A 27,927-nucleotide genomic window follows, 5' to 3' on the forward strand; every position below is an offset into this window, starting at 1 on the left:
CGAGCACTCCTCATCTCCTGTGTCAGTCCAGGCTTCCTCGTCGGCTTGGTCTTTCTGTATCCTGCTTCTCTTAATACTCTCCAGACTGTAGTGCGTGATATATTGACTCCTTGAAGACTGAGAGCACCAGCAACGTCAGCGCAGCTCTTCTCTCGTCCGTATCTATCACGTCGTACTTGTTGGATTATCTGCTCCTTTACCTTATCCGTCTGCTTTGAAGGTCGGCCAGAGCGAGGGGCGTCTTGTACGTGCTCTGGGAGGATCTTAAGAGGGAGAACGTTTGGCTCGAAACCAGCCTCAATAGCTCTACTATAGATACGATTGACCGTACGAGGATGAACATCAGTAAGTTCAGAGATCTGTGATGTAGACTTGCCAACAGAAGGTGACTTTAACGCCACAATTAAGGTGCGGGTGTAAGGATCAGTATTAGGAGACATTGTAACGATAGATACAGACAAATCGTACAGCTACTCAGCTCAAAGGTGGGAGTTGCGCCAAGAAGAGTTATGCCGAAGCGCCGAGATTAGCGTGGGACAAAACTTTTGTGAGGCACCTCCGTACAGTAGCGCCACTTTTTTGGAATTCTCGCAACCTTCTCGCAACCTTCCTCTGCCGCTTTGCACCGTCGCCGCCACTGTCAGCCAACCAGCCGTCCAGCGTCCTTTTTTTTCGCCGTGATACGGCCTACACCCACTTTAACACGGCCTTTCCCCATGGCGATCTTCAGGTGATGACACACACCCCCCCTTGCATACCGTTGCATCGCCTTTCTCGCAAGGCGTTCGCATTTTGAGCATCAGCAAGAGAAGGGAGAGAAGGAGCATGCAAATGCGCAAAAAAGGGGGCCTTCCGCGGAATATGCTGTTGTTTTGGCCAACAAGGACAATCAACGGCATGGTAATACAGACACTGCTATACCGAACACCACACGTCACTCGATATTAACAGTCGGATAACTGCATGGGGGGTTTTTTGCTATGCGCAACCAAGGTCCAGTCAGGCGCGGTGCACCGGATTTGCCTCGCCAGCCCGGTTTTTGGTTGTTTTCTTGCCTCTGGCCTACCACTACATCATGGTGTTTGCTCTCGTTGGCTCGACGCTCGTATTGCACGACTCCACGGACAAGCGATGTCGCCGGCCTCAGTAAGTAATGGAAAGACGGTCGCGTCTGTTTCAAGACGCAATGGCCGCTGCTGAGAGAACAGATGCACAAGACATCCACATCGGCAGCTCCCACTCCAAACCTTTCCCAACCAACACGGGCCTGCCCCAGGCTAGTGCTCGTGTGCAGGGCTCCGACGGGTATACTCCGATGACCTCACCGTGACCGGCAACTAGAGCAGAATGGGCTTTTCGCATTGGTTGCACGGGTGAAAGCGCCCTCGTGCGGTCATGGCCCTGTCGTGTATACCCGGCACCGACGACAGGGCTTGACGGCGTGCAAACGGCGCGGGCAAAGCCCGTATGCCATTGTCGTGCAGCTATGCTTATCCCGTCTGTCTGTCTCTCTCCCTGTCTCACTCTCACTCTTTCACCTACTAGTGTTTTTGTCCGAGTGGACACCTTGATCCTCCCTTCACGACATCTGCGTGTCCTTTCCGTTTGCGCTGCTCCACATTCGACTTGGACAGACACGCATTCAGTCGGCGCATCCGCGGTAGCACTCTGCCAGTGAGCAACATCAGCAGCATGCCTTCTGCCATGATGTGGTGGCGCGCTGCTGTTGTCGCTGCTCTGGCGACACACGTGGTTGCCGACGACCAGTGCTGTAAGCTCCTTGTAAGCATCAGATACGAGTCGCAACTAACCGTTGACAGACTATGCAAATGGCAGCAAAGCCCCAGATACCGAGAAGCCCTGCTCGTCTGCAAAAGGCTCAGCCTGTTGTCCTCAAAACTGGGAATGTCTCGACAATGGCCTATGTCACTATCCGCCCAATAACCTCTATGGCCGATACAGCTGTACCGACAAGAGCTGGAAGGCGGATGGCTGTCCTTCCAACCTTTGCACTTATGGTAAGGCGGTTCGAGTCGCGCGTCCAATCCCGCTGACAGGTATCAGGTATGACAGCTTTTGGCGGCGAATCCATCACACAGTGCTCCAACCACGGCAAAAAATGGTGCTGCAACGCAGATAATGTGCATGTAAACTGCTGTAAAGAGTCGCCATCACCGCGTCCCTTCTTTGGCCTGCCAAATGGGGTCGCATATGCCACGGTTGGCTCCAACATGGCAGCGAATGCACCGAATCTGGCCAGAATCATAGGCCAAGCGACTGGTGGTAGCGGCAATAACCAACCTTCACCGGCAGCAACATCGGCGCCCCAGTCTTCAGGCGCATCGGCATCCTCTGGCTCTCCGTCGTCTCCATCGTCTCCATCGTCTCCATCGTCTCCATCGTCTCCATCGTCTCCATCGTCTCCATCGTCTCCATCGTCCCCCTCCTCAGCGACTTCGAGGGATCGAACTGCAATCGCTGAATCGGCTTCGACTGCTAAACCGGTGACGACGGTGTCGTTCAGTCTTTCGTCGGGCTCTAGGGGAATCGTCAGTGTGCCAATCACAAGCATCATTACGCCTACTCCGGGTGCCAGCCCTACGCGCAGCGACGGAAAGACGGATGACAATAAAGACTCAAACTCGGATCTTGGCTTGATTATTGGCTGCGCAGTGGGCATTCCCATTGGTCTTGCGTTGATTGGAGTGCTCTTTTGGTTGCTCCGAAAGCGTCGCCAACAAAAGGCCAACCCCTACCAGCAAACGGCTGAGATGGACGGCGACAACTCGAACTTTGCGGGCGCTGCTGCAGGCAGACTGGATAGCAAGCAGACCCACCAGAACCACAATACCGCAGCGACTGAAATAGACGGCAACCCTGTAGGCGCTGGACGGCCCATTTCGACCATCCATGGACATGCAGAGCTAGCGTCAGGAAACGGATTCGCGCCTGGACAGGCCACGCCATATGGGCCGGACGTAGTTGGCATCGGCGGTGGCAATGGGCACACGGACCGAAGCACCTGGGACAGTGTGCCACCCCAATATTCGCCGGGGCATACCCAAACGGCCTTTGCGTACCCAGACGTGAGCGAACTCGCGGATACAAGCGTGGCGCCAGTTATGGAAAAGGAAGAACAGCACATGGCAACGCCAGCAGCGACCGAGATGCCAACTGTAAAGACGCCGCCGGAGGATGTGGAAAAGCAGATACAGCATTGACGAGAGCATTGATGAGAGCTTTTTCTTTTAATGAATGGACACTACGTATGCATGACGAGGGGGGCGTTGGTGTTTTATTTTTCCTTTTTTTTGTACATAGTATGGAGAATACCCTGGGTGCGAGAAGCGTACACGTAGTGATGATGGGTATCAGCGACCCTGGATAGTAATAACGATGGCATTTGCTTACAGCCGCCAAGACTAATATGCATATTAAGTGTCTGCAGCAACGCTATGCTTACTTGTACATGCGCGTGCACGTGACAGGGCTGGGCAGGGCGGTGTGGTGTGGTTGTGTGGGGGGAGCCATGTCGTAAGCCCGCGTCTTCAAAGGGCGCTCGACAAATGTCCACCATGACCGTGTCGCATCCGCGATTCCGTGCTCCTCGCTAGCTCTACAGCCTCGTCGTGCCGTCTTGCAAGTCGTTGTCTCGTCCAGCACATTTGGGCCAAGATGCAGCACCTCCCCGACGAGCTGGTGCTCCACATCATCTCGTGTAGGTAGCCGGCGAACAAGTAGACATGCATGCACCCTGCCCGACGCCCACTCTGACCATCGTCGCAGACCTCGAGCCTTCGGAGCTGGCCAACCTCCAGCACATCAACCGCCACTGGCTGAATCTGTGTCGCGACAACAATCTGTGGAAGTCTCTCTGCTTCTCGCACTCGGCTGCTGAGCGCCGCCGCCGCCGCCTCCAACTCTCGGCCGACATTGACCCGCGCCTGGCTGAGCTGATCCGCGCTGCCGACACTCTGTCCAACACCTTCGACACTTCGGTCCACGACGAGGATGCCCCGGGCGCCGACGCGCAGCACGAACGCAGCAGGGAGAAGCGGAGGCAGGCCTTGATCGCGAACTGGGACCCGAGCTATCCTGCCGAAAAGGTCAACTGGTACCAGGACTTTATACAGCGACATGCCGAGGAGAGGATTGGCTGGTTCCAGGATGCGGGCACTGAAGTGAGAGACGACGGCGATCCGAGGAGAGAGGCTACAGGCGCAGGCATACTGTTTGACGGCGACGGGCTGGCCGACAAGCTCATTGCACCCCTCGATGACGGCAGCATCACCATATGGGATGCGTCGGCGAGCAGCGACCACCAGGGCAAGATTGTTGCCAAGAGCGACATTGGCCTGCTGCCGGCCAAGGGCTCGGACCTGGACTTGGATACCAGGCTGACCCAGAGCCAAGCCATCATGACAGAGACGGGCGCTGTCGAGTGTGTGAGCATCGATAGCAAGCTGAACAAGGCTTTCTTCGCCGTGCAGAACACGCTGAACGAAGTCGACCTCAATACCCTCAAGGTCGTCTCGCGGACCCCATATCCCTTTCCCATTACCGCTCTGTCTGAAGCCCATCACCGCACGCCGCTGACGGTCGGGACAAACTGGACGCTGCATCTTCACGACACGCGAAAGCCTCCCCAGGCCGCATCCTCGGTGCGATGCGAACTCATTGGTGGTTCAACGGACACGTCCTTTTCGCGCCTCGAAACAGGCGATTTTGGCGGCCATGTGTCACTCTCGCAGCCAGGCGCCCTCTCGATTCTACACCTACCCACAGCCCGGGAGTGGGACGGCAACGGAGATATCTGGGTCGGCGGTCGCTTTACCAGCATGCTCAACTTTGACCGCAGGTTCTTTCCCCGACTCCGCGGTACCGTGCACTCTGGCGCACGACTGTCAAGTCTAACCGCAATACCGTATCCCTTTGTGCCACAAGACTTCCGCCTTGGCCGACCACACTCGTCGCCTGCTTTGCTACGCGAAGTCAAGTCGATTCCTGGTCACACTCTCATTACGGCGGGTGAATACAAAGGCAAAGGTTCACTCGAGCTATACGGCCTCTCGGGCGAGCCAACGCTGTCCATCAATTCCAGCGATAGCCGCACGACAATCAACCACAAAGCCTACTATCAGAACAGACAGACAGCCAGTAGCTCCAAGCTGCTTTCTGTCGCGCCCCACGGCACGCGCCTCGTCTTTTCCGATGGCGACGGCAACGTCAAGTGGGTAGAGCGCGACGGCTCCACCCCCGTGCGTCAATTCAACATCAACGACTTTCAACGCTCGCCGTGCCAACCAGCCCTGCAATCTCAACTCGTCAGTGCACACGCCGACACGGAAGCCAGCTGGGGCGACATCGTGCAGAAGATCTTACCCACCGTAAACCCCTCTCTACTTTCCGCTTCATCGTCCACCACCACCACCGAAGCCCTGGGCGCCAACAACTTGATTCTCTGGACTGGCGACGGGAAACTCGGTATGTTGGGATTCGGCCGCGAACCACCTTTTGAAAGAGATGTCTTTGAGGATGCGCTGGAGCAGCAGGGCAATGATGCGGGCGAAAAGGTTAGGGAGAGAGAGTATAGTGCTGAGATGAGGAGGGCGCTGGAGCACCAGGCGAGGGAGCTGAGATGGTTGAGGGGCTATGGCCTCTAGATTTAGACTCTCCTTTTTTTGGTTGGTTCTTGTCACCCTTGTGTTTTTTGTTGTTTATCTTTAGTTAGAGTGTTGATAGATTTTGCTTTTTTGCAATTGAGCGTTTTATTTACATAGATGATGATACCACGGGCTCTTACATGCATACATGAGATTATAGAATTTATCTTCGGGGGCCAGGCACGGTGTGTGAGGGCGAGTGTAATGGGGATGAAATGCATTTTTATTAGAGTATAGGAAACTTGTTTTGAGAAAAGAGAGTGGACATGGAAGAGATATCTACGAGTGTCGTGGTGCTGTGACGTTGAGATATCGGTGCTCCGTAAGCGCACGTGTTTAGCCTTGAATCGAGCTAGGACGAGATATTGTCGTACTTTGGGCACAGAACGCCATTATTAGTGGCTGGCTACATGACTCTGGTACCGGTCCTTTTGTAGTGTTTTGAGATGATAGTTCACGCTCGGATGGGTGGGATTGGGGTCAGGTTAAGCTACGACGTTGCCACGCCATGGTGACTTAGCGCCAACCCTTTGCCTAGGTATCCCCGCATGACGTGCGAAGTATCAGAGGACCTGGCGCGTGACGTCCGTTCCAGTTCCTCTCGCCCAGTGTCCTGGACATGTGTTCATGAAAACGCCGCTTCACTCGTGTTTACTCGTTACTGACCCGCTCAAAATGCTCGGCTGTGCGGCAACGCGTCAAGCGCCTAGCCAGCACGCCTTGGCTGGGCGGTCGTGCTCACGCATGTCGAACGCGTGATGCCTAGGAACATACACCTGATCTCTCGAGTCATTCTCTACAAGACCAATGAGACGCTCGATCCAACGTGCTGGACGCGGTAGGTGTCTTCTCACGTTAGTTTGGACTAGGAGCTCACAATCTCAGGATGGCTTGTCTTGCCCCTCGGCAGACACCCCACTCGCCTTCGCTCTACTCCATTTCTTTTGCAGCCCCTGGCCAACAATGCGCCAGCCAATAATGCACAGAAAGGTGGAGAGCATGATGAAGCCAAGCAAGAGCGGAGTAAATTTGCCCGGAGCGTGCTCGAGGGCAGCACCGTTGCTCTGATATCGCTATTTGGGCTTGGCCTTGGCGGCTATGCCTACAGCCTATTTTACAAAAGGACAGTGGCAAAGAAGATTGAAAATGCTTTTGCTACAGGCTACAGCTCGCAAGAGCGAGTTGCCCTTGGTCGCGTGGCGTACGGTACCGAGCCAGACCAGATACAAAAGATTATTGAGAGAGAATACTGGGTTCCAAGAGCTGAGCAGCAGGATGTCGATGACATTGTCAGCGGAAAAGCAAGAGGAAGATACTATCTCATTATCGGTGAGCGAGGTACTGGCAAACGCGCGCTGCTTTTGGAATCCATGAGAAAGGTCAATGGCGATGGTATTGCTATGCTGGAAGCGCATAATGACCTGGAGGTGTTCCGCACACGACTGGGCAAGGCTATCGACTATGAATTTCACGAAGACTACATTGGGGGGTTGTTCAGTATCAGGGGTCCGCGAGACAGCTCACCGCTTCTGGACATTGAGCGGGCATTGAACCAGCTGGAAAAAGTAGCTTTGTCGATGAGAAAACGCCGCGGAAAGCCCTTACTCATGATTATCAACAACGTGCACTTGTTCAAGGACGACGAGCCAGGCAGGCATCTACTGGAGATCCTACAGCAGCGGGCCGAGATCTGGGCGGGCAACGAGCTCGTCACAACCGTCTTCACATCCGACGAATTCTGGACGCTGGAGCGCCTGACGCCACACGCGACCAACATGCACGTCATGAGCATACGCGACGTGCGCAAGGACATTGTCACCAAGGCCCTCAAGCAGTACCGAGCGCGGTACCACAACGAAGACACGCCATGCAGCATCCTCGACCAAGTCTATGCCCAAGTCGGCGGCCGCCTAATCTTCCTCAACCAAGTCGCCAAATCGCACGACATGCTGGGAACGTGTGCGCAAATCAATCGGCGGGAGAAATCCTGGTTCCTGAACAACTGCTGGATCCTGGGCGACTCGATGGACGACGACGTCGAGGAGCAGCAGAAATACTGTGCCGCGGCCATTATCCTCGCACGCGCACTGGTGCTCCGCGAAACACACCCTCGCACCTCGGACGCCTTTGTTCTGCCGGAAATGCCGCTGCACGAGGCGCGCCAGATCATCACGAGAGCGGATTTCGTGCACCCGTTTGACCACATCAACGTGGTGCACATTGATGCTCATGGCATGGTGCGCGCCGACTCGGTGCCCATGCAGAATGCGTTTCGCGATGTCGTGATGCAGCCGGGCTTCGAGGCCCATCTCAAGGCGACGCTGAATCGGCTCGACGAGCTGGAGAGCTTGGCGCGCACGAGAGAAGTGTCGATGAGGGAGCCGCCGGATAGGAGTGGTGGCATTGTGCCTGTGCAGACGTATTGTGCCAAGTTGTGAGAGGATGAGGAGGAGGAGGAGGAGGACCTTGTTACATTGCATGTTCAGAAGTGTCTCTTGTTCAACTAATACCGAATCGAAATGTGGTTTCCGCATCAAGTGTAGAAAGTGAAACAGAGTTGAGGGAAGCCTTTTGCGTTGTTCTGAGGTACGAAGAAAAAACATGCAGTGTCAATTATATGAAAGTGTATTGAGTATGTATGTATGATTTTCTGTTTTATCGCAAAGGACGAGGGATATCACTTATGATTATAGATTGACAAACTTAAACAGGCTCCTATTACCTGCCAGGTACACATTGAATATGTATGTATGTGTGTATGTATGTATGTACGTATGTCATGCATGAGCATCTCTACTTAGAGTTTCTTGGGTACTACGCCATGAAAATGGTCATTCCAACTCTGTGCCATGACGTGTCGTTCGCTGTGCAGCGACATGGTAATGAGATTTACTATGGAGAAACAAGGTATTCCATAAACAACGTCATACTCATCTTTCAAATGTATACTTTCCCCTGCTTTACCAAGGGGGTTGAAATGTAGAAAGAAAAAAAAAGCGTGGATGCGAGCAAAGAGTGTCATGGTATGGGTCCTGCGATATCATTGTAGATGTAGTCTCGTTGAAAAAAAAAGAAAGAACCGATGCAATGCCAAAATCATACAAAGATTAAGGCGGCAGGAACCTAGCATGGTAGCGAGATTCGAGGATTCGAGTTGCCAACCACGGAATACATTTGGGAGAGTGGTTTTCGTTGTCAGGTATCGTGCTAGCGGTTTAGCGATGTAGCTGTGCGAAGTAGTAGTTTTGGTACTTATAGCCGAACCGGTCCTATCAAAGAAGAACAGAAAAGGGCCTAGCCAAGGACCGATAACGGCGATGAAAGCATACATGAACAATTCAGGCTAAACAAAATGACTAGAGTATTAACTTTTTTTTTTCTTTTCAACTTAGTGCCGGTAACATATTCCCGCATCCTTGTCTACGTCGTCCATTTCCAATTCAATTTCCTCCTCAATCGTAGGTAGGACTTCGTACCGGCCCGTCTTGCCCATTCGCTTAAAGCACCTATCCGTGTGCAACAAATGGCCCCTCTTCTTCCTCACGAATCCCGCGAAACAGGCAGCGCTTGAGGCAATGGCGCCAGCACTGATGAAGATGGGGAGTTTGAACTGCACGGGGCGGTAAAACACCATTGTCGTGGCAAACGAGACCAGCTCAAAGAGGTTCTGCAGCGACATTTCGATGGCGGAGAAGGAGCCGCGCGTGGCCTCTGGCGTGTCTTCTTGCACGAGGTACTGGACGCACAGGTCGAAGCCCCAGAGGCCAAGGCGGGAAAAGCAGACGCCGAGGACGAGGGCGGCACCGGCGAGCATGGGCTTGTTGTCTAGCCAGAGGAAGAGGCCGATGGCCAGGGCAATGGAAACGAGCTGCTCGTTGATGAACCACAAGCCTGCGCGCACAGCGCTAATCTTGTTCATGAGCCACGGGGCTGCGACCGTGGCGGATAGCTCGAGGGCTACGGATACAAGGCGCATGATGGAGACGTGGGTACTGGTGAAGCCGAGGGTGAGGAGGTACGTCGTCATTTGCGACGCGAAGCTGAGGACGGTGAGGTATAGTAGGGACAGCGAAAAGGAGGCCAGAAAGGCGGGGTTTTGTATATAATTGCTCCACGGTCGGAGGTGCGATGCTATATTAACGAGGATGCGACGTGGACCAGGGTGTGACACGGTAGCCTGGTGGTCAGACTGTTGCACTGGGCTGTCTCGTGTTTCAGGGTGCTCGGGCTCTTTTCCGCGTGCGAGGGCTGGGATTGCCGCGTAGACGTGCGCTATGGCATAGTATTCCACGAGCACGCTGATGGCATTCTGGACAAAGACGACGGCGATGGCGAGCCGGGTGGAGTAGCCCTCGATGAGGCCAATGCCGACTGGGGCAACGAGCTTGCAGACGAGGTCGATTCTCCGCATGACACTGTTCAGCTGCTGGCGGTCTGCGTGGAGACTATCGGAGACGACAATGATCCAGTCTCTTTCAACGGAAACAGTATTGGCGACAAAGGCCAGTTTCTCTACGCATGCCAGGAGCACACTGGCGGCGAATAGGGCATAGGCAGTGAGTCCCTTTTCTTCGCCGGCAGCCAGCAGAAACGCCAGAACAAGACAGGAGGTAGCGACAGACAGTCTTTGCCAGACGATGCTCTGGCGGACGACATGGAGTCTGTTCTTGCGATCGACCTGGCTGCCTATCCAGGAACCCAGGACGGCGGCGGCGGCGGAGCGACACAAGGCATAGCACGAGGCAAAGAAAAGAGTTCCCGGAAAAATAGCAGCGAGGAAAATGATGGCGCCAAACTCAAAGGTGCGCGCGTTCCATGTCGAAAGTATGTGCGACACGTAAAGCCGCCACAGAAGTGGCTTGGTCGTGTTCGTATCGGGCAATGCGGGGTAATCACGGTCTGGGGGTGCGGCAGTAATAATGACCGACGAACGCGAGGACGGCAACGGCAGCGGTGATGGTGTCTTCATGGCGGCGAGTAGGCGTGCAGGGAAGAGAGAGGAGGCTCAGCGCAGCAGTAGTGGCAGGCAAGAAGCGACGACGACGACGACGGCGACATGATATGGTGATGATGATGATGAGAGGAGGAGCATTACCGTGATGGTCATGAGACTGTGGGCAAGCGGACGTGTGGGCGGCCCGTGCTTGCCTTAACGGGCAGCGTTGTCGAAATAATTTTCTTCTCCTCTAGTTCCTGCCGCATTCGGGCGCTGGCTGGGCTGGCTGCATATGCATCGGTTAATTTGCGCCATGTGGCGCGTGATTGGTGCAAAAGGCAAAGGGTCCATCCAGCACTCTATCGCTCCACGTCGGCCCGACATGCTGCTGTGCTCAGCTGCCCATTAAGCTTTCGTCGTGAATCATGCCCCACGCCACCCGTTGAGTCTACGTACTCGTAGTAATCCGGTGTCCGCATGCAGCAGACTAGGCCCGCACCATTCTCCCTCGTGTACATACACGCATACATACATACATAGTACATGCTGGAGCCATGTGGGCAAGCCCATCACCATGCATGCAGCCAATGGCAACCGTGGACCTGGAAGAAAATCTGGTTAAAACTATCACAAACATATATGCCAGCATGCGAGAAATTGTCGACCACTTTTTCCCGCCAGTCGGGCTGCTCGTGCCTGCGGGAGGCGAGGCATATACCGACTTCAACTACTGGCGCGACCCGCCTCTGGACATTACGGATTTCACCGACAGTGAAGACGAGGACGAGGACGATGACACGGAAGCGGCTAGTCTGCACAGCGAAGACGAGAGGTCAGAAATGGGCGAGGACCTGGAGGGGAGCTACATGTCGCGGGACTCGCTTGACGAAGGGGGCATGGGCGACTCCATCATGGAAAGCGTAGAAGGTGGTGACTATGTGGACGGGGACGAGTATGAGGAAGACCATGACTCAGAAGACGACGACTCGGAGGGGCGTACAAGCCGGACTATAGAGCCACATGACCGGGTGGGCCATGCTGCAGAACGTTTGCAAACATTAGGCGTCAGAGATGGGATGCCGGCTGGGCGAGGCCAGCTGAAGAGGTAGATGTGGGCTGAGGGGGGGGGGGATTGATTTGACTTTGTTGATTGCATAGCATGGCATGGATTCGGCGTTGGCAAGGAAGGCTATGGAGCTCATCCCAGAGCGGTAGATATTTGTTGTGTAGCCCCGTCTTGTACGAGTTGAGCGACAGCACATCCAGACTGACTTCAGCATTCGAGTTGATGGTGAAGATGCGCGTCGACGGAATGTTGACCGAGCGGTATGACAGCGCGTCTGTGAAACGATTGCCAAACCCGGCGTAAAAAGGCGTCTGGCCCGGCGGCTTGTTGAACAGCTGCATAATGTCCCGAAGACAGGCCATCTTGAACACCTCGGGCTTCCTGAGATAGATTTCACGCCGAAGTGCGGCAATGGTGCGGTCGGGACTCATGATGACTGGGCCTTTGGGAAGACGGTAGTTGTCTTGCACCACGCCGTTCAGATAGGCTCTTGTCGTGTCGGCCTGTCCAACAGAGCGACTGGTCAGATAGAAGATGTTGTATCCATTGTTGACAATGTCCGTGTAGAGCTTTGCCACACCCTGGTGAGTCCAGTCCCTGCCAATCATATTGAGCACATGGCCGAGGGCGTCCGACTTGGTAATGGTGCCGTCAATGTCCGAGATGACAATGGGCACATCGTGCTTCCAGTAGAACATGTACGCTTCGCACTTGGAACGATTCACCGTGAAGCTCATCGTGTTGGCACCTGGCTTGAGGTCGAGGGCTTTGAGCTGTTCACTCGTTAGGCGCAGTGTCTTTGCGTACGTCTTGGTCTCGTTCTTGTGCGCCTCGGGCGAGTGCGGTGCAGACATGCCGAGTGCACTATCCGAGTCTCGGTGGACTCGAGGAAACTGGGCCGTGTCATCGCTGCGACCACTGTCGCTCTGGTAGCCAGGATCCGACAGGGCGTCGGCCGACTGGAGAGCGCCCTCGTTCAGGACGTTCATGGCAGTCTTGGCCATGGCTGCTGCCTTGGCTTCCTCGCTGCTATAGATCCACAGGTTTCCGTTCTCATCAGCGCCGATCAAGGCGCCAATATCGTAGTCGCCGGCAAGCTCGTCTGACAGGATGCGGCGGGCGATGACTTCGGCGCGCAGGGCATCCTCCTCGCTGCTCTTGTAGCCCGTCATGTCGAGTTCCAGGTCGCCCGTCTCGGTCACCTTGTTTGGGATGTTGGAGGTAAAGAGCTTCTTGGACAGCTTGATGGCACGGGCGAGGGCCTCACTGGGCGACACAGGCGGCGGGCTGGCTGAGCGCGTCGACCTGTTCCATGCCGTGGCATCCTCCTCCTATTCCAGCAAGACTGCATGCACACGCGCCCTCGCTGCCGCTTTCTCCGGCCAGCCGCCATCCCATGACCGGCACCTGACGTCGACCCCCCCCCCGGCCAACCTGACGTTCCTGACGTCTGTGAGGCGGCCGCCCCGCTGACGATATTGATATCCCCAAAGTAGCCCCGGGAGCCTCGCCTTTTCTCCCGCGTGCGCGCGCGCCCTCGACTCCCACGCCCTCTTCCGCCCGCTGCCCCCAGCGCCCGCTTCCCTCGGCCAAAGCGCCCGCGACCAAACCCATTGGCATGTGAAGGCCCTGAACCAACTGCCTTGGGCCCCGACACACATACACACACACACACACGCACGCACGCACGCGCTTTCCAAACACCCGCATCGCGGCGCAGCCCAGCGCATCGCATCACCACGCCTCGCCTCGCCTCGCCTCGCCTCAGCTGGCCGCCAAAACCCGTCTGACGTAGACGCCCGACACTTGCTGCTTCCTCCCTCTCCCTCGCTCCCTACTTCCCACCACGCCCGGCGCCACCGAGCCCGCTCCCACGCCCGCTCCCACGCCCTCAAGATGAATTACGTGAGATCTCTGACGGGAACCGTCTCCAAGGGCTGGAACTCAATCAACCCCGCCACCCTCAGCGGCGCCATCGACACCATCGTCGTCGAGCACCAAGATGGCAGCCTGGCCTGCTCGCCCTTCCACGTCCGCTTCGGCAAGTACCAGATACTGCGCCCCTCGGACAAGAAGGTCGAGTTCCGCGTCAATGGCGAGTTGCAGGACTACTCGATGAAGCTGGGCGAGGGCGGCGAGGCCTTTTTTGTCTTCGAGACATCGCACAACATTCCCGCAGAGATGCAGACGTCGCCCATAGCCTCGCCCGCTGCCAGTCCAGAGCAACAGGCTGCCGAAATGGCCTCGGACCGCCCCCTCGACGAGCCCGAGCCGCTTGATCTCGACGGCACCGGTGTCGCAACCAGGAGAGGCCGCATGTCCATGTCCATGCCACCCGTCGACAACATGCATGCCGACGACTCGGAATACGACCGCCCCAAGTCGGGCGACTGGTCGGGCTTCCATATGCACAGAGCCAGCACCGACGTGACGATGCCCTCGGTCAAGGACGGCTTTGCCAAAACCTTTGACGCCTCGCAGCCACAAGAGAGGGGGCCTCTGCAGATCAGCATGGGTGTGGATGGAGATGGATGGATGGATGGATGGATGGATGGGTGGATGGATGGGACGCTCTTTGGCAGGCACATGGGGGGGGGCGCGGGGCATGCGTATCCAAGTGTTGGTGGTGTTGCATGGCATGGCATGGCATTGCGGTGGGAATGTTGAGGGCTCAGCCAAACCATGTGTGCTGTGAGCATTCATGCCCATCTCTGCAGCCCCCCCACGCGCCGCCGCCAGCCAGCCAGCCAGCCAGCCGGCCATGCAGCCAGCCCTACGAGGTGTATCCATATGTGTCCTACATGTGCTGGAGTAGTGGTCGTGGTAGCGGCTCATGTAACTGGCTATGCATGGGTGCATGATGCATTCTCCGCCCGCCTTGCCGGCCTTGGCAACATGCAGCATACATCATACGCCCACACCTGTACATGTACACACAGTACCAGGTCCAGTTCCTGTGCATGCCCACCACTGCATGCACCGCACTCGCACTCGCACTCATGCTCAACGCGTGCTGCACACGATGCGGCGTCATGCCGAGGCCGGCGGCTGCCGTCGCAGTCGCAGTCGCAGTCGTGGTCGAGTGGGCAGGGAAGCCCCGGTGCAGCCAAGACATGGCCACAATGCTTGTCGCGCGCCCCGGCCGCACTCGCTGCTCGCTCTCGCTCTCGGCCCGCCGCTGCTCCACATCTTCATCCATCCATCCATCCATTCATTCACCCACCCACTCATCCATTCATTGCCATCACCACCCAACCCTCACTTCCCTGCGCGCGCGCCCTCTCTCTCCGCTCCACCCTCTTCACCCCGTCCGCCCCGCCGCCATGTTCTCCGACCCCGCCCACGCCCTGCACTGGCCCCCCGACGTCGCTCGCTACAACATCGAGGCCCTGCTCTTCTCCTCGTCCGGCTGGTTTCGCACCTCCTGCCTGGTCTTCGCTCTCTTCTGGTATGCATGGCTGCTGTAAACACGTGCTCGCGCTGTCGTTGACCTCGCCCCCTCCCCCTCCCAGGGTCGCTTTCCGCGCCTACCAAGTCCTCACCCAGCCCGTCGAGAAGCTGGTCCAGGTCCTCGGCCTCGAAGTCCCCGTCGCCCCGCTCGTCTCGCTCGCTGGCATCAAGGCCGACGGACTTCTTTTGCACTGGAAGCCCCCCGACCAGCGCACCTCGGTCCTGAAATATGTCATTCGCATCAACGGCATCGACAGTACGTCTCGCGCATGCCGCCACCCTCGTGCCCGCCACATCGGCTAACCCGCTGCTGCAGTTGGCGACATATCGCCCCAGGAGTCGTCCATCACCATTGAAAACCTCCAGCCTGACCACCACTACACAATTCGCATCGTCACGCTCAACTCGTCGAGCTTCCAGGCCCCCAGCGTCCCCATCCGCCTCCGAACATTGCCCGCCGACTCGGACGACTTTTACGGCCCGCATCCTCCCAAAGATGCCCCAACCCCCGCCGACGACAATGACTACACCCCCACCCCAATCATCCGCCCCAACAAGTCCCTCGCCGACGTGGTTACCTCCGTCGCCGCGCCCCCCATGACGCGCGAGCACAGCAACAGCACTTCTCGCATGAGGCGCCCGGATATCGGCAGGCGGCCCTCGCCCGCGTCGCATGAGCAGGGGCGAGCTCCTCAGGAGCCAGAAGGCCCAGATTCTATTCGCCAGCTGACGGAAAAGTTGGACGGCCTTCGCCGTGAGCTCGACGACATGGAGCGTCAGATCCAGGATGAAGACCAGGAATTCATTACCCAAAAAGCAATCCTCACAGACAAGCGTGACGAGAAGAAGGCTGCACTCAAGGAAAAGGAGGATGCCAGCCGAGATTTGCGCAAAGAAGTAGCCAGCCTTGAGCGCCAAAATGCCGCCGCCCAGACCAAGCGCGCTCACCAAGAGAAGATCTTCCGACAGAAAGAAACAGAGAGGAAGAAGCTCAAGGACGATGTTGCCAAGTGGACTCGCGAAGCAGTTGAACTCCGCGAGACGGCTGAGAAGATGAAGAAGGAGCAGGCCGAGTACCAAGCCGCGTCCGAAAAGCGCATCCAGGAACTCAAGGAAAAATACGCAGAGGAAACCCAGGCCAACAAGCTCTTGGAGGATGCTATCCGCGAGAAGGGAACCCACATCAAGGCCCTCGAAGAGGAAAGAAAGAAGCTGGAAGCAGGCCAGGAGGGCGCAGAAGCGCCAGACGGCCCCGACAACGCGGAAAAGGAAGAGGACAACCGATGGAAGATGACTCTTGGTTTGCTGCAACAGCAGTATGCCCAGGCCTGGGCTCTATACGCCGAAGCCGAGAGGGCTCATCAAGACGCAGCCACTAGGTTGGCGTACATGCAGCAACGTCGTTTGAGCCAGCCCCAGCTCTTCTCAGGACCATCGATCCCCGAAATGGGCCCAGTCAGGCGGAACAGTCAACGAGCTCGACCACTCAGTATGCGCGAAGGCCTGCTTTCGGCCGCCACGGGAGGCTTTGTCCATACTTCTTCAGCACCCTTTAACAGCATTCCAACGACCGCCTCGCCTTCGTTTGCCAATCCAACTCCTTACTTCAACCCGGTAAACGGCATGGCCTTGCCTCCTCGCACGTACAGCACTTCGTTTTCGCAAACCGACTTGGATAGCTTGACTGGAGGAGCGCCCATGAGCCCCACGGCCGGTGCTTTACTTCCAGCAGGCCTGTTCGGAGACGACCTGGGGCTGACCGAAGACGAAGACGATGATCCAGGTCCGCCTCAGGCCCCTTCTTCTCACAATCCTTCACCGCACATGAGGAATGTCCTACCTGGCCTTGGCGCCCCTGGCACAATGCGCTCTGCACAAAATTCAAGCCTGCCAGCTTCACCACGAAGCCAGTCTCCTCCTGCCTTTGCTAGCCCGAGGGAGAGTGCCGGCGACCTATCAATCCAGCCAAGTAATGACTTCAATGTGGACAGCGATAAACGCTCTATTCACTCCACGTCGAGCTCGTTCCAAATGAACCCCCAGACCAGTCGGTTCGGCGGACTCTTTGGGCTCAATCGGGCGCGCGGCAAGACATTTTCAGACGAGGGCCCTGCTTTGGGATCACTGAAGCCGTCACAGAGCCAATCACTTCCTCGCCAAGAGCACGGCCTGGATGGGCTGGGGGCTCCACATCGCCGGGGCAGCCATTCAGAAGGCTCATGGTATGATGCATTCATCCGCACCAAGACGCAGCCCATCGAGTCCACCAATAGTCCGAAACATGTAGCTACTCGAAAGCGCCCTTTCAACATGTTTGGCAGTGCAAAGGGGGATGATCCCTGGCTGCGCTCCATGCTGGGCATGCATCAGAGGCCAGAATCACCCCGCCAGGGCTCGATAAACTCGGGAGAAGGCACGGCTCTGCCGAGACCTTCAACAGAAAGCCAGACGCGGTTTGGTTGGAATGTGGATGCCTTTGGCGCCAGAGCCAGCCCTCTCGGAGTGGATTGGAGTGTCAACAACACCAACACGGCCTCATGGTCTCGATTAGGATCTCGTCGGCCCTCCGTGCAGCATGGGCCTGGCGCCAACTTGATCAACGAAGATATCATGCATGACGACGTCTTGGACTTTCCTTCAAACACGCGCTCGCCTACTCAGGCGCCAATTGGCACCCGGCCGCAGTCGTCTGCCTCTCATATGCCGGGCCAGCCTTCGGGCTCGTCTCTTCCACCGATTCCGCCCACCCCACCGAAGCAACTCAACCCAGCAGCGGCAAGCTTCACCATGTTCCAGCTGGGCAAGAAGACTGAAGAAGACAGGGCCGAAAAGGCCAAACGGGCTGCAGAAAAGGCAGCCGAGAAGGAGGCCAAAAAGGCGGAAAAGGCGGAAAAGAAAGAGGAGAAGGACAAGAAGGCCAAGGCGGACAAGGCTGAGAAAGCGTCACGCAAGGACAAGCATACTCCTTCGGAGGCTGGCGACTCCCGCGAAGCGACTTCTCCACGCTTGGACTCGCGCATGTCGCGCGACACTCCCTCCATCTCCACTGTCGACGTATCTGAGACCTCTCCATGTGAAACCCTCGAGCGCAGCGTTTCGTATACTGCTTCAGATGCTGCAGGCTCAATAGGCAAAGAGTCGTTCATGCAGAAACTGACGCGCAAGGGCAGCACCAACCAATTCCTGACTTTTGGCAAAAAAAGTGGCCTCTTCTCTAAGAGCAAGGCTGGCGACATACCCGGAACTCCAGACGAAGTGGAAGAGGAAGGCTCGGGCGGCTTCTTTGGTCTGGGCAAAAGCTCAGACAGTGTAGGCAACAGTCCAAGCATTGGTACTTCCAAAGACAAGGCCAGTATGTGGGGATCTATCAAGCGAATTGGTAAGAAGGATAAGACGCCGAGCTTGCATGAGAGCATCACTAGTGAAGCAACTGGGGACGAGGAGGATATGGTTGCTGAACATGACAAGGTATAGTCTTTGCACAGCGAATTCTTTCGAGTAAAGTCAGCATTTCCAATACCAATGCAGTGCACATGCACATGTTATTCATGAAAAAAATTTTTTTTTTCCCCTCTTTGGCTGGTCGCTCGTGCTCTGCCTGGCGTTGGTGTGACGTTTCCCCGGATTCTGTACTTGCCTACCCCAAGCCGCATGCCAAGCACTGCATGCGCCGTGCGGCTTTGGCGACTTCACCAACACGCCCGACGAGCTGCCCGCAACCTCGCGCGCCCACGTCACATTACAGGCAACATGGCTTCGCCAGCCGCAGAAAACGTGCCGAATGGCATTTCCACGCCGCCAGCGACTGCGAACGCACCCACTCTCAGCCCCCCCACGCAGCCACAAGCAGCATCGCAACCGTCACAACCATCCAACGGCGCGCCGTCGAATCCCCCGGGCAGCATGAGCGCAGCCTTTCCGTCGACCTCACTGCAGGACAGTGGGGCAAGCAAGCGCCCCCGCGATGCGCGCCTCATCCATCTTATCCTGGCCAACATGGGCGTACACGCCTACACGGAGCGCGTGCCCCTGCAACTCCTCGACTTTGCCTATCGGTACACTTCGTCGATCCTGTCTGATGCGCTGTCTTACGAGCCCCCGCTGCCCACAACATCCGCTTCCAAGAAACGCAGCGGCGCAAATGCCGACGGTGGAGAAGACGGCGTCTCGCTGAATGCGCTGCGCACGGCGGTCGGGGCGCGCGCCGCCAGCACCTTTCAAGGCACGCTCGGCAAGGACTTCATGAGCGAGGTTGCGCTCGAGCGCAATCGCATTGCACTGCCGCGCGTGGACCGCGAGTTTGGGATCCGGTTGCCACCTGAGCGGTACTGCTTTACCGGGGTGGGGTGGGGCGTCAAGGGCGCGTGGGAGGAAGACATTGAAGAGAGCAATGAGGATGTGGATATGGATGATGATGTAGGAGCGAGCGCTGCAGGCTTTGGAGGGCCCGTCGGCGGTGTCAATGGAAATGCAAACACAGCAGGCGGGGAGGGAGGGGATACGACCATGGGGGGCATGGAAGACGAGGACCAGGACGACGATGAATTCGAAGAGGCCATGGGTCTCAATCAGGGCAACAATGGCTAATCTACCTCTTCCAACGACGAGTGGGGGATGATGGGATGAGCAGCCACAGCAGTGGCAGCGGGGGAAACTGCGAAGACAGGCGTTGGTGGTTATGTAGCATTTCACGGCGTTGAGAGAGATATGCTTAGTCCGTATTTATATACCAGAGCTGGACCGGCTCAGTCTGCACTGTTGCGCTCTCCAAAATGGCGATTCCTAGGTATTTACACGTACTGATCCTACAAATGCCTTTTGTCGTCTCTACCCCCCTCGCTGCACAATAAACGCCATGCAAATGCTGTTTCTTTTCTTTTTGTCTCTGATAGACGTGTCAATGTGGACGCACCGCATCCCATCACGTCCCCCGATATATCCCACCCCTCGTAACGCCCCTATCATCGACGCGATTCTCCTCGCGCCGCCTCAACCCCGCCTCATTGACCTGCTCCGCCCTCTTGCCAGTTGTTCGTCCCTGCTCGTCTAGATTCCACCATTCCTTGTGCTTATTCCTGGCGTCTTCTAATTTCCTCTGATGCTCTTCTCTGGCCTGGTATTTATCAGCACACAAACGACGACGAAGAAGAAGAAAGAAGATCGAGACAAGAGAGAGAGAGAGAAAGAAAGAGAGAGAGAGAGGGGAGGCATACCTTCTTTCTCTCTCCCGCAAGCGCAAACCACTCGGCCCTCGCCTTGTCCAACTCATCCTGATTCTGGTACTGCAGCATACAGCTGTTCATGGCAAGGCGCGGCTGTCGACACGCATAGATCATGGTGAATGTGCGGCCGAGCGCGCACGAGGCAAACGTTTCGATTTCCTTTGCGCATTTGGCTCGCACGTTTTTGTAGTACAGGTCGCGGACTTGCTGTTCTTGCGGGGCCGACAGCGGCGTCGGGTTGCTGGGGAGCGCGTTGGTGCCGACTATCATGCGGTCCGTCATTGTGGTTTGCCGGCTTCTCTAGTACTCTATATAGGGTTGGTTGCCTTTATCCATGTACACGAGTAGGTGAAGGTGAGGCGACACACTGCGTCTTTTGTGCAGGGCTAGTTAGGGCGTGCGGGGCAAGAGTTGCAACAGCAAGCTGTGTTTCAATGCGCGCTGCTCCCGGCGTGCGTGTGGTCAATTGGGTGTTGGAGGTGCGGGCCTCCGATGAGGGGGGAATTCCAGTGCGTGTGGTAGGGCGGTTCAAAGTCAAGACGGATACGATTACTTAGGAGCAGGCATCCGACAAGGCCCTAAAGCGGATACGGAGCATGCAGGCAAAAGCTGGCGGTCGGCGATTCAGCCAACGCTGGTGCCGATGAGCGTCTGCTGATGAGCCGAGGCTCACGTTCAGTGGGTGGGTAAGGAATAGCCCGTCGCTGCGACGACTTCACATGCTGCTGCGGCTGCCAGGAGCTCCGTTTCTTTCACACGACACAGGTCACCATCACTACTGCTAAAACAATCCACACGATGAAGATTGCGGACCGCACATTTCTTATAAGCGGCGGCGTGTCTGGCCTCGGTCTGGCAACAGCACGCGCGCTCCACCAACAAGGCGCATATGTCTCCCTGCTCGACCTCAACGCCGACAACGGATCAACAATCGTGTCTGAACTTGGCGCCCGCGCAAAGTTCTTCGAAACAGACGTCACGGATACCCAGGCCATCACCGCAGCAGTGCAAGGAACAGTCGCGTGGGTCAAGGAGACAGGAAAGCACATTGGAGGCGTGGTAGCAGGCGCAGGCGTTGGACTGCCAGGCCTGATCATTGACAAGAAGAATGAGCCGCTGAGCATCGAGAGCATTGATTTCGTACTAAACGTCAACCTGCGAGGGACGCTGGATCTGATCCGTCAGACACTACCGCATATAACTACTGCGCCTCCTGCCGACGCCGACGGCTCCCGCGGCGTCATCATCATGATTGCGTCTTCGGCCGCCTTTGACGGACAAATGGGCCAGGTCGCATATGCAGCTTCCAAGGGCGCCGTTGCATCCCTCACGCTCCCTCTCGCTCGCGATCTTTCAAAGTATGGCATTCGGGCGGTGACGATAGCGCCGAGCATGTTCGATAGCGCAATGACGCGCATGATGACCGACAAAGTCAGGAAGAGCCTGGAGAACAGCATGGAATTCCCAAAGAGGCCGGGACAAGCCGACGAATTTGCGAGGTTGGTGGTAGAGTGCATTGGTAATGACATGTTGAACGGAACCGTGTTGCGCTTGGATGGCGCAATGAGGATGCCTGCCAGACTATAGTGTCTCTCTGCATGTCCGAATGCTCAACATCGAGCAGAGTCAAGTCAAGTCTTTTCTTTGTATCAGCGCTTGCGCTCGCGGATCTTGAACTTGACGCCGTGCTTGTTGACGCCCCCCACTGTGTTGTTCATTTTGGCGCGCTGCAACTCCAGCTCCTCCTCGGCGAGCATCAACTCGCGTTCCCGCCTCTTGATCCCTTGCAGTTTCGAGGCGGTCCTTTCCAGGGCGCGCTCTCGGTCTTTGCGGAATTTCCTGGCCTCGCGCCGCGCTTGCTCCTGTGCCTCCATCTGCTTCTTGGACAGCGTGTTGGACTGCTGCGTAGGTGCTTCTTCGTCTTGTAATAGCTCGTCTTGGAGGTCGCCAAAGGTGGGCGGTTCTGCTCGCCGAGGCATCTGCTCGCCACGTCCAAACCACGTGTCCGGGTCGAACTCGTCCTGCTCGTCTTCGTTGTCAACGAAAACCCTGTGCTTGCCCTGCTTGGCCCGCTCCCCGTCCTTCAACGCCCGCACCTCGCCCTGCTCCTCCATGACCAGCTTCCGCTCCAGCTCCTCTCTTTCTTTCCGCGTAACCTGGAGCATAGTGCGGATGTACCCCGCGTCTTGCGTCTTGAGCAGCTTGACGACATCCAGGCTCAACGCCTTGTTGCCACGGTCCGCCACCTTCCTGCCCTGCTTGTCCACATGCGACGACATCATCTTGAACGAGAACTCATCGGGATTGCGGTCGCGCGCCTTCTCACTCAGGATCTTGAGCTTGGCCTTCTTTTCGCGGTGGTCGGCTGCGCGCAGCTTGTAATCTTTGCGCTTCTCGAGAAGACCCCATTTCTCGCGCTCGAGGGGCTGCGCGCGCTCCTTGTGGTTGCGCCGCTGGACGGCATTTCGCATCGACGACATGGTGGGCGGCGATGGCGGTGTTGGGGCGCGTGTGTTGTCGCTGGCGCAGAGTCGACGAGGTGCTGGGCCGGGACTGGAAATTCTTCGGGCTGCCAAGACTTGGCCCCGCCGAAATCCTGTGTGGACGTCCGTGCCCCCGCCCCTCCGCTCCCCCTCCGCTCCCCCCTTCCTCGCCTCTTCCTCTACTCCCCTCGTCCACAGTACGTCCGTACGCCAGATGACAATTCAACCGCCACGGCCATGTGCGGCACTATATCCCTTACGCTCTCCATTGTTGCATCAACGCATTGGATGCAATCATCCGACCGCTGAAATTGCCTATGCGTCTCCGACCTTCCAGCCAATGCACACAGCAATGCGCAAGGGTCGCTAGCCTACGCCGACTTAGCTGCCGACTTTGCTTTGCACGCAGAACGTGTCCAAGACAGGAAGCAGATCAATCCACCACCCAACAAAGCGACCCGCAACGGCTCGTCCTGGCAGCCGTCATCTCGTCCGCGACAATGGTACCATTATCTTCAAACCACCGAGGTACCAGGATACTCTTGACAGGAACATATGGGTGAGATTTTAGCATCATGTCACTTCTGCCGCGACGCAAAAACTCTAAATAAGCGCCGCACGTTGGAAACGAACCTTCATGCTCTGGCCGGAATGCCAAGTCAGTGTTGAAATGATGCCCAGGAACCCGCTGCCAGCTCCGGATGATTTGATAACAACCTGTGGCTGTGTCCGTTTTGGTCGCGCGCCTCATTCAACCGGCACCAAGGCCAAACTCAGTTGACGATGACAAGAAATAGAGACTTTTCCATACATGGTCTTCCAACATGCATTCTGAGATACACAAGTTAACGTGGCGATGCGGTTGGGTTGAGCAGAGACATCCTAGCCACAACTCATTCTTCAACAGCCACCGCACGTATCGCACACAACGACAAGGCAGAACGGGACACGCTTCTGTAGCGTCTTGGCCCTTAGCTGCTAAAGTCCACCTTTTTGCACGTCTGGCCGCTGCAGTAATTTCACGGCTTCTACCAAATGGTGATCACCTTCGTATCCACAATCGTTCGTGACCCAAGCACCGTGCATACAAGATGTGGCATGTCAACATTAAATACAAGCGGGCCTCCCAGCTTCGACAAGGCCATCCAGTCGCTCCTTTCTTTTCCATTCTTGAATTCCACCCTTGTGCTCAAATACAGCATATTCATCACATTCGTTTTCAGCTTTGACTCCTTTGCAGGACCATCTTGACCGATAACTTCACTATTTCAATATGATCTCCCAAGTCGCTCTCTTATTATCGCTCGTCGCCAACATGGCGGCTGCGCACACTCTGGATATCCCTACCCGATCTGGCGACATCATCGCACTGCCCAAGCCTAGCGTCATCACTGGATACGAGGATTTTGGCAACAAGGAGTTCGACCGTGGCCACCCATGCAACTCGGATGACGATACTGGCAGCGAGAATGCTGTTTTCATCCTCCAAGATGGCGCGTCCATCTCCAATGTCATTATTGGTGCTGACTCGCTTGAAGGCGTTCACTGCTTGGGCTCTTGCAACCTGACCAACGTCTGGTTCCGTGATGTCTGCGAAGATGCAATCTCCATCCTTGGCCCTGGTGATTCTCTCATTGTCGGCGGGGGAGCACAAAACGCTATTGACAAAGTTGTCCAGCACAAGTATGCTTCTCGTGCCTCAAGTCTATGAAACGTTACTGACGCGATTCTAGTGGTCCTGGAAGTGTTACCATCCGCAACTACACCGTCGTCAATGCCGGTAAGCTCTACCGCTCGTGCGGTGACTGCACCAACAACAGCAAGAAGTCTCCCCGTAAAGTCATTGTCGAGAATGTCAGGGCCTTTGGCCTGACCTCTGACTTGATTGGCATCAACTCCAACTTCGGTGATACTGCAACGATCAGCGGCTCTTGCGGAAGCACCAAAATGGTCTGTGGAGAGTACAAGGGCGTCGACAAGGGTAACGGCAAAAGCGAGAGGATCTCCACCCAGGACCAATGCAACGGTGAGCAGGGCAAACTCCAGAAGCTCCCAGAGTGCGGAGCGTCGGGAAATCAGCCTGGCACTTCTGTGCAACCCACCAGTACCCAGGCTGCCGCTACCACTCTCGTCACCAAGGCCTATGCTGAGCCAACTCCTGTTAAGTCAGCTCCTGCCGAGCCAACTCGTGTAGAGTCAACTCCTACCGAGTATGATATGTAAAGAAGCTTCATGATGTTGGGTTAGTAATTTCATGATAGATGCAGCGACAGCGACAGCGTGCCAGAATGAATACAGTATGGTGGCAAGGCCTACTACTTGCGCTTCTGGAAAGCGCATCAAGGGCAACGACTGATACTATCAGCATGTTTAAATCTTGCATAGCATGCATGCGATACCCAGTCGGCACAGTGTGTTGAGGCCTCAAAACTACCGGACCTTTCTTCTGTCAATATTCTTCTGTCAATATTCTTTTGTTGTTAATACTTTCTTATCAAGTAACACATCTACTGTACATGGCTTTCAGACCTAATCTACTTTACCTTGATGGTATTTCTATTATCAGGATGATCCAAGCCTCTCATGAATTCACCCACGGAGACAATCTCGCTCAGTCATCTCCCTAGTAATGACTGGCTGTGCAGTCCTGCACATGAACGAGGTTGGAGTCAAAGATGACATCAACCGCTGGTCTGTACCTAAGCGAGCACCACCTTGAAACTGCCCCGGAACATAGCTGCCACCCCTCTTAATCTCTCAACACCACGTCTTGGCGCACATCTCCAAGCAAACAATGATTCGTTTCAATGCGGGTTCGCTACCTTATCTAGAAGCAGTTGCGGCCTGCATGACTGCGCCGGTGGTGTTGGCATCTCCTCACTCTCAGCCAAGCTTGGAGTCTTTATTTTTCCGGCAACCGACGGGGTCATACCAGGATATGGCAGTAGCGCCATGTCGAAACCTGGAGAAATGCGATGATCGGTTCCCGGAACAAGCGCAGAGCCCCGCTGTACGTCTTGTACCGCCCATGTTACTGGGGGCTCGGGTTATCAGGCCCCGCCGCTGCTTGGCCGGCACACACTGGTGCATGTGCAACCGGCTATATGAAGTCCAGGCCGTTTAACCTAGGCATGTTCGTTACCCCCCAGATCACGCTTCTGCAACTTCAAAATGCGTCTCGGCACGCTGTTGTGCCAGCTCGTGTTAGCTTCTGCAACTACTTCCGCAAAATGGATCGTCCCAGGAGCGCGATGGAGAGCGACCGACGGCTCACTTGTGAATGCGCATGCCGGAGGAGTAACTAGAGACGCTGGAACTGGAAAGTTCTTTTGGTTTGGAGAGTACAAGGTCCAAGGACAAGAAGAGGGTGGTGGTGTGAGCGTCTACAGCTCCAGTGATCTTGTAACATGGGAACCTCATGGCCTTGCTCTGGAACCAATTGAGGGTCATCCGCACATCTCAAACGAAGACATTATCCAAAGACCCAAGGTTGTTTACAGCGAGGCGACTCGCCAGTACCACGTAAGAGACCGACCCAAAACTTCTCGGGGGCTCGACTGATCATGTGTAGATGTGGTGGCATGCCGATAATAGGACATATGGAGAGCTTCTTCAAGGCCTCGCTGTTTCCGACAACATTACTGGGCCCTATACCTATGTCGATGCCACGGCGCCTCTTGGAAACTGGTCGCAGGATTTTGGAATGTTTGTAGACCAAAAAGACGGGCGTGCATACGCGCAGTACTCCAACGGCGACCGCCGAGAAGGGCGGGATGTTTACCTCACGTCTTTCAATGAGAACATAACTGCGTTGGACGAGGTTGTTCACCGCTTTGACAAGTACGATCTGGAAGCCCCCAACATCGTTCAGACAGACAAGAGCTACTTTGCCCTCATGTCTCACAAGACGGGATATCGGCCAAATAGTAAGATGGTTTCCTTCGTAGCGATGCGCAAATCACTGACTAGATTAAGATGTGGTGGCATTCCGTGCTGACTCACTTTCTGGTCCTTGGTCGCAACCCTTCATCATCGCACCCTTGAACACGCGCACTTTCAACTCGCAATCGGGTTTCAACCTTCGAATCAACGGTACCAAGAAGACAACCTATATTTACATGGGAGATCAATGGGATTCCAATTCATTGTGGGAATCGAGGTAGGAAGCTTGTCGATCTGGACTCTTGATGAAATAGTGTACTGAAGTTTTGCAGGTACATTTGGCTTCCGATGGAGATTAACGAAGAGGAAAAGTCTCTCGAGCTTGTATGGCATGATGTCTATGATCTCAATGTAGAGACTGGTGAAATCACGCCGATTGAAGGTACTACTTACTACAACATGGAGGCGACAACGACTGGAAAGGCCTATCACCAAGAAGCCACCTTTGCGAGCGACAAGACGATTGTGACGGGCATCTACGGCAATGATAGCAAAGCTACCTTTCACAACGTTGAAGGTAGCGGCAAGCCTCAATGGGTCTCTTTCTACTATCAAAATACTGACGACATGGGCTTCGGTGACCAGCCGGGTGGCACACCCGATCGCATCAATGGAACATGGCAGCTTCGTCGCATCTCGAGCGTCATTGTCAATAACAAGACGGAGGAGCTCCAGACACTGTACCAGCGAGATACTCACAAGGGCATCATTTTGAGTTCCCCGCTCATGTTAAACTTGGACAAGGGGAGTCACAACACTATTACTATTGGCGGTCTATACAACGGACATGATTACAAAGGTGCGGATATTGATCGTATTGTTGTCTATCCGCCTGAAGAGTAACGCGGTATTACATCATCCTCACATTGTAGCTGTAGATGAGTTTGTTCATGTCCCGATATGATTTAGATGGTATTACCCCAACCGTTCAACACAACAACTACATATCTCTGGTGAACTAAGAAGGTTGCAATACTGAAGACCGTATATCTCTTGTGCATCGTTATAGGTATATGGCAGAGATGTCAACAATCAAGCCAAGCCAAGCTCCAGCTTGGCTTGCCTCAGCTTGATAGGCAAAAGCAAAACTGTCAGCTTGGCTTGGCTTGACTCAGCTTGGCTTGGTGTATCAAGCCAGCTTGATTGATGAGCTTGATGAGCTTGA

At 55.7% G+C, this 27,927-nt stretch overlaps 14 protein-coding genes across 14 annotated transcripts; 10 read left to right on the forward strand and 4 right to left on the reverse strand.

Moving 5' to 3' along the window:
* Positions 1 to 750: 750 nt before the first annotated feature.
* On the forward strand, positions 751 to 1,231 carry SETTUDRAFT_162234 (uncharacterized protein). Its single transcript, XM_008022511.1, has one exon. It carries the CDS (start codon positions 964 to 966, stop codon positions 1,198 to 1,200), a length of 237 nt encoding a protein of 78 aa, XP_008020702.1. The 5' UTR covers positions 751 to 963; the 3' UTR covers positions 1,201 to 1,231.
* A 372-nt stretch (positions 1,232 to 1,603) lies between these two features.
* SETTUDRAFT_40572 (uncharacterized protein) lies at positions 1,604 to 3,292 on the forward strand. The gene is made up of 3 exons (XM_008022085.1): positions 1,604 to 1,771; positions 1,821 to 2,018; positions 2,065 to 3,292. The coding sequence occupies exons 1-3, from the start codon at positions 1,693 to 1,695 to the stop codon at positions 3,219 to 3,221; spliced, it is 1,434 nt and encodes a 477-aa protein (XP_008020276.1). The 5' UTR covers positions 1,604 to 1,692; the 3' UTR covers positions 3,222 to 3,292.
* A 383-nt stretch (positions 3,293 to 3,675) lies between these two features.
* On the forward strand, positions 3,676 to 5,280 carry SETTUDRAFT_113346 (uncharacterized protein; the record flags this gene model as incomplete). The annotated part of the gene is made up of 2 exons (XM_008022512.1): positions 3,676 to 3,718; positions 3,787 to 5,280. Coding segments are annotated over 2 exons (1,536 nt in total), but the record flags the coding sequence as incomplete, so codon positions are not given.
* A 1,190-nt stretch (positions 5,281 to 6,470) lies between these two features.
* SETTUDRAFT_170410 (uncharacterized protein) lies at positions 6,471 to 8,226 on the forward strand (the record flags this gene model as incomplete). The annotated part of the gene is made up of 2 exons (XM_008022513.1): positions 6,471 to 6,501; positions 6,549 to 8,226. 2 exons carry the CDS (start codon positions 6,471 to 6,473, stop codon positions 8,099 to 8,101), a joined length of 1,584 nt encoding a protein of 527 aa, XP_008020704.1. The 3' UTR covers positions 8,102 to 8,226.
* Positions 8,227 to 8,915: 689 nt separating this feature from the next.
* SETTUDRAFT_133186 (uncharacterized protein) lies at positions 8,916 to 10,632 on the reverse strand (the record flags this gene model as incomplete). The annotated part of the gene is made up of 1 exon (XM_008022514.1): positions 8,916 to 10,632. The coding sequence occupies one exon, from the start codon at positions 10,630 to 10,632 to the stop codon at positions 9,052 to 9,054; it is 1,581 nt and encodes a 526-aa protein (XP_008020705.1). The 3' UTR covers positions 8,916 to 9,051.
* A 614-nt stretch (positions 10,633 to 11,246) lies between these two features.
* SETTUDRAFT_18210 (uncharacterized protein) lies at positions 11,247 to 11,708 on the forward strand (the record flags this gene model as incomplete). Its single annotated transcript, XM_008021866.1, has 1 exon — positions 11,247 to 11,708. The coding sequence occupies one exon, from the start codon at positions 11,247 to 11,249 to the stop codon at positions 11,706 to 11,708; it is 462 nt and encodes a 153-aa protein (XP_008020057.1).
* An 89-nt stretch (positions 11,709 to 11,797) lies between these two features.
* Positions 11,798 to 13,063, reverse strand: SETTUDRAFT_18211 (uncharacterized protein; the record flags this gene model as incomplete). The annotated part of the gene is made up of 3 exons (XM_008021867.1): positions 11,798 to 11,835; positions 11,868 to 12,970; positions 13,023 to 13,063. 3 exons carry the CDS (start codon positions 13,061 to 13,063, stop codon positions 11,798 to 11,800), a joined length of 1,182 nt encoding a protein of 393 aa, XP_008020058.1.
* Positions 13,064 to 13,561: 498 nt separating this feature from the next.
* On the forward strand, positions 13,562 to 18,646 carry SETTUDRAFT_40576 (uncharacterized protein; the record flags this gene model as incomplete). The annotated part of the gene is made up of 4 exons (XM_008022086.1): positions 13,562 to 14,182; positions 15,052 to 15,113; positions 15,178 to 15,371; positions 15,432 to 18,646. 4 exons carry the CDS (start codon positions 13,562 to 13,564, stop codon positions 18,587 to 18,589), a joined length of 4,035 nt encoding a protein of 1,344 aa, XP_008020277.1. The 3' UTR covers positions 18,590 to 18,646.
* A 202-nt stretch (positions 18,647 to 18,848) lies between these two features.
* On the forward strand, positions 18,849 to 19,848 carry SETTUDRAFT_162237 (uncharacterized protein). The gene has a single exon (XM_008022515.1). It carries the CDS (start codon positions 18,866 to 18,868, stop codon positions 19,700 to 19,702), a length of 837 nt encoding a protein of 278 aa, XP_008020706.1. The 5' UTR covers positions 18,849 to 18,865; the 3' UTR covers positions 19,703 to 19,848.
* Positions 19,849 to 19,973: 125 nt separating this feature from the next.
* SETTUDRAFT_162238 (uncharacterized protein) lies at positions 19,974 to 20,820 on the reverse strand. The gene is made up of 2 exons (XM_008022516.1): positions 20,329 to 20,820; positions 19,974 to 20,228 (listed from the first exon to the last, which is right to left on the reverse strand). The coding sequence occupies exons 1-2, from the start codon at positions 20,617 to 20,619 to the stop codon at positions 20,037 to 20,039; spliced, it is 483 nt and encodes a 160-aa protein (XP_008020707.1). The 5' UTR covers positions 20,620 to 20,820; the 3' UTR covers positions 19,974 to 20,036.
* A 315-nt stretch (positions 20,821 to 21,135) lies between these two features.
* On the forward strand, positions 21,136 to 21,924 carry SETTUDRAFT_18215 (uncharacterized protein; the record flags this gene model as incomplete). The annotated part of the gene is made up of 1 exon (XM_008021868.1): positions 21,136 to 21,924. The coding sequence occupies one exon, from the start codon at positions 21,136 to 21,138 to the stop codon at positions 21,922 to 21,924; it is 789 nt and encodes a 262-aa protein (XP_008020059.1).
* Positions 21,925 to 21,986: 62 nt separating this feature from the next.
* SETTUDRAFT_85916 (uncharacterized protein) lies at positions 21,987 to 22,817 on the reverse strand (the record flags this gene model as incomplete). The annotated part of the gene is made up of 1 exon (XM_008022244.1): positions 21,987 to 22,817. The coding sequence occupies one exon, from the start codon at positions 22,815 to 22,817 to the stop codon at positions 21,987 to 21,989; it is 831 nt and encodes a 276-aa protein (XP_008020435.1).
* Positions 22,818 to 24,093: 1,276 nt separating this feature from the next.
* On the forward strand, positions 24,094 to 25,043 carry SETTUDRAFT_152622 (polysaccharide lyase family 3 protein; the record flags this gene model as incomplete). Its single annotated transcript, XM_008022517.1, has 3 exons — positions 24,094 to 24,503; positions 24,554 to 24,877; positions 24,926 to 25,043. 3 exons carry the CDS (start codon positions 24,094 to 24,096, stop codon positions 25,041 to 25,043), a joined length of 852 nt encoding a protein of 283 aa, XP_008020708.1.
* Positions 25,044 to 25,661: 618 nt separating this feature from the next.
* Positions 25,662 to 27,605, forward strand: SETTUDRAFT_170417 (carbohydrate-binding module family 35 protein; the record flags this gene model as incomplete). The annotated part of the gene is made up of 4 exons (XM_008022518.1): positions 25,662 to 26,342; positions 26,392 to 26,746; positions 26,796 to 26,979; positions 27,035 to 27,605. Exons 1-4 carry the CDS (start codon positions 25,992 to 25,994, stop codon positions 27,603 to 27,605), a joined length of 1,461 nt encoding a protein of 486 aa, XP_008020709.1. The 5' UTR covers positions 25,662 to 25,991.
* Positions 27,606 to 27,927: the final 322 nt, after the last annotated feature.

Source organism: Exserohilum turcica (assembly GCF_000359705.1).
Source record: "Exserohilum turcica Et28A unplaced genomic scaffold SETTUscaffold_1, whole genome shotgun sequence".
NCBI lineage: Eukaryota > Fungi > Ascomycota > Dothideomycetes > Pleosporales > Pleosporaceae > Exserohilum > Exserohilum turcicum.

What these genes read in the sequence shown, in the direction of transcription:
- SETTUDRAFT_162234 (XM_008022511.1), top strand. Translation starts at nt 964, where the DNA reads ATGGGGGGTTTTTTGCTATGCGCAACCAAGGTCCAGTCAGGCGCGGTG.
- SETTUDRAFT_40572 (XM_008022085.1), top strand. Translation starts at nt 1,693, where the DNA reads ATGCCTTCTGCCATGATGTGGTGGCGCGCTGCTGTTGTCGCTGCTCTG. An exon ending in GGTTGCCGACGACCAGTGCT is followed by an intron (nt 1,772 to 1,820) that starts GTAAGCTCCTTG and finishes AACCGTTGACAG; the next exon opens with ACTATGCAAATGGCAGCAAA. An exon ending in TTCCAACCTTTGCACTTATG is followed by an intron (nt 2,019 to 2,064) that starts GTAAGGCGGTTC and finishes GACAGGTATCAG; the next exon opens with GTATGACAGCTTTTGGCGGC.
- SETTUDRAFT_162237 (XM_008022515.1), top strand. Translation starts at nt 18,866, where the DNA reads ATGGCTTCGCCAGCCGCAGAAAACGTGCCGAATGGCATTTCCACGCCG.
- SETTUDRAFT_162238 (XM_008022516.1), bottom strand. Translation starts at nt 20,619, where the DNA reads ATGACGGACCGCATGATAGTCGGCACCAACGCGCTCCCCAGCAACCCG. An exon ending in TTGCGGGAGAGAGAAAGAAG is followed by an intron (nt 20,229 to 20,328) that starts GTATGCCTCCCC and finishes GATAAATACCAG; the next exon opens with GCCAGAGAAGAGCATCAGAG.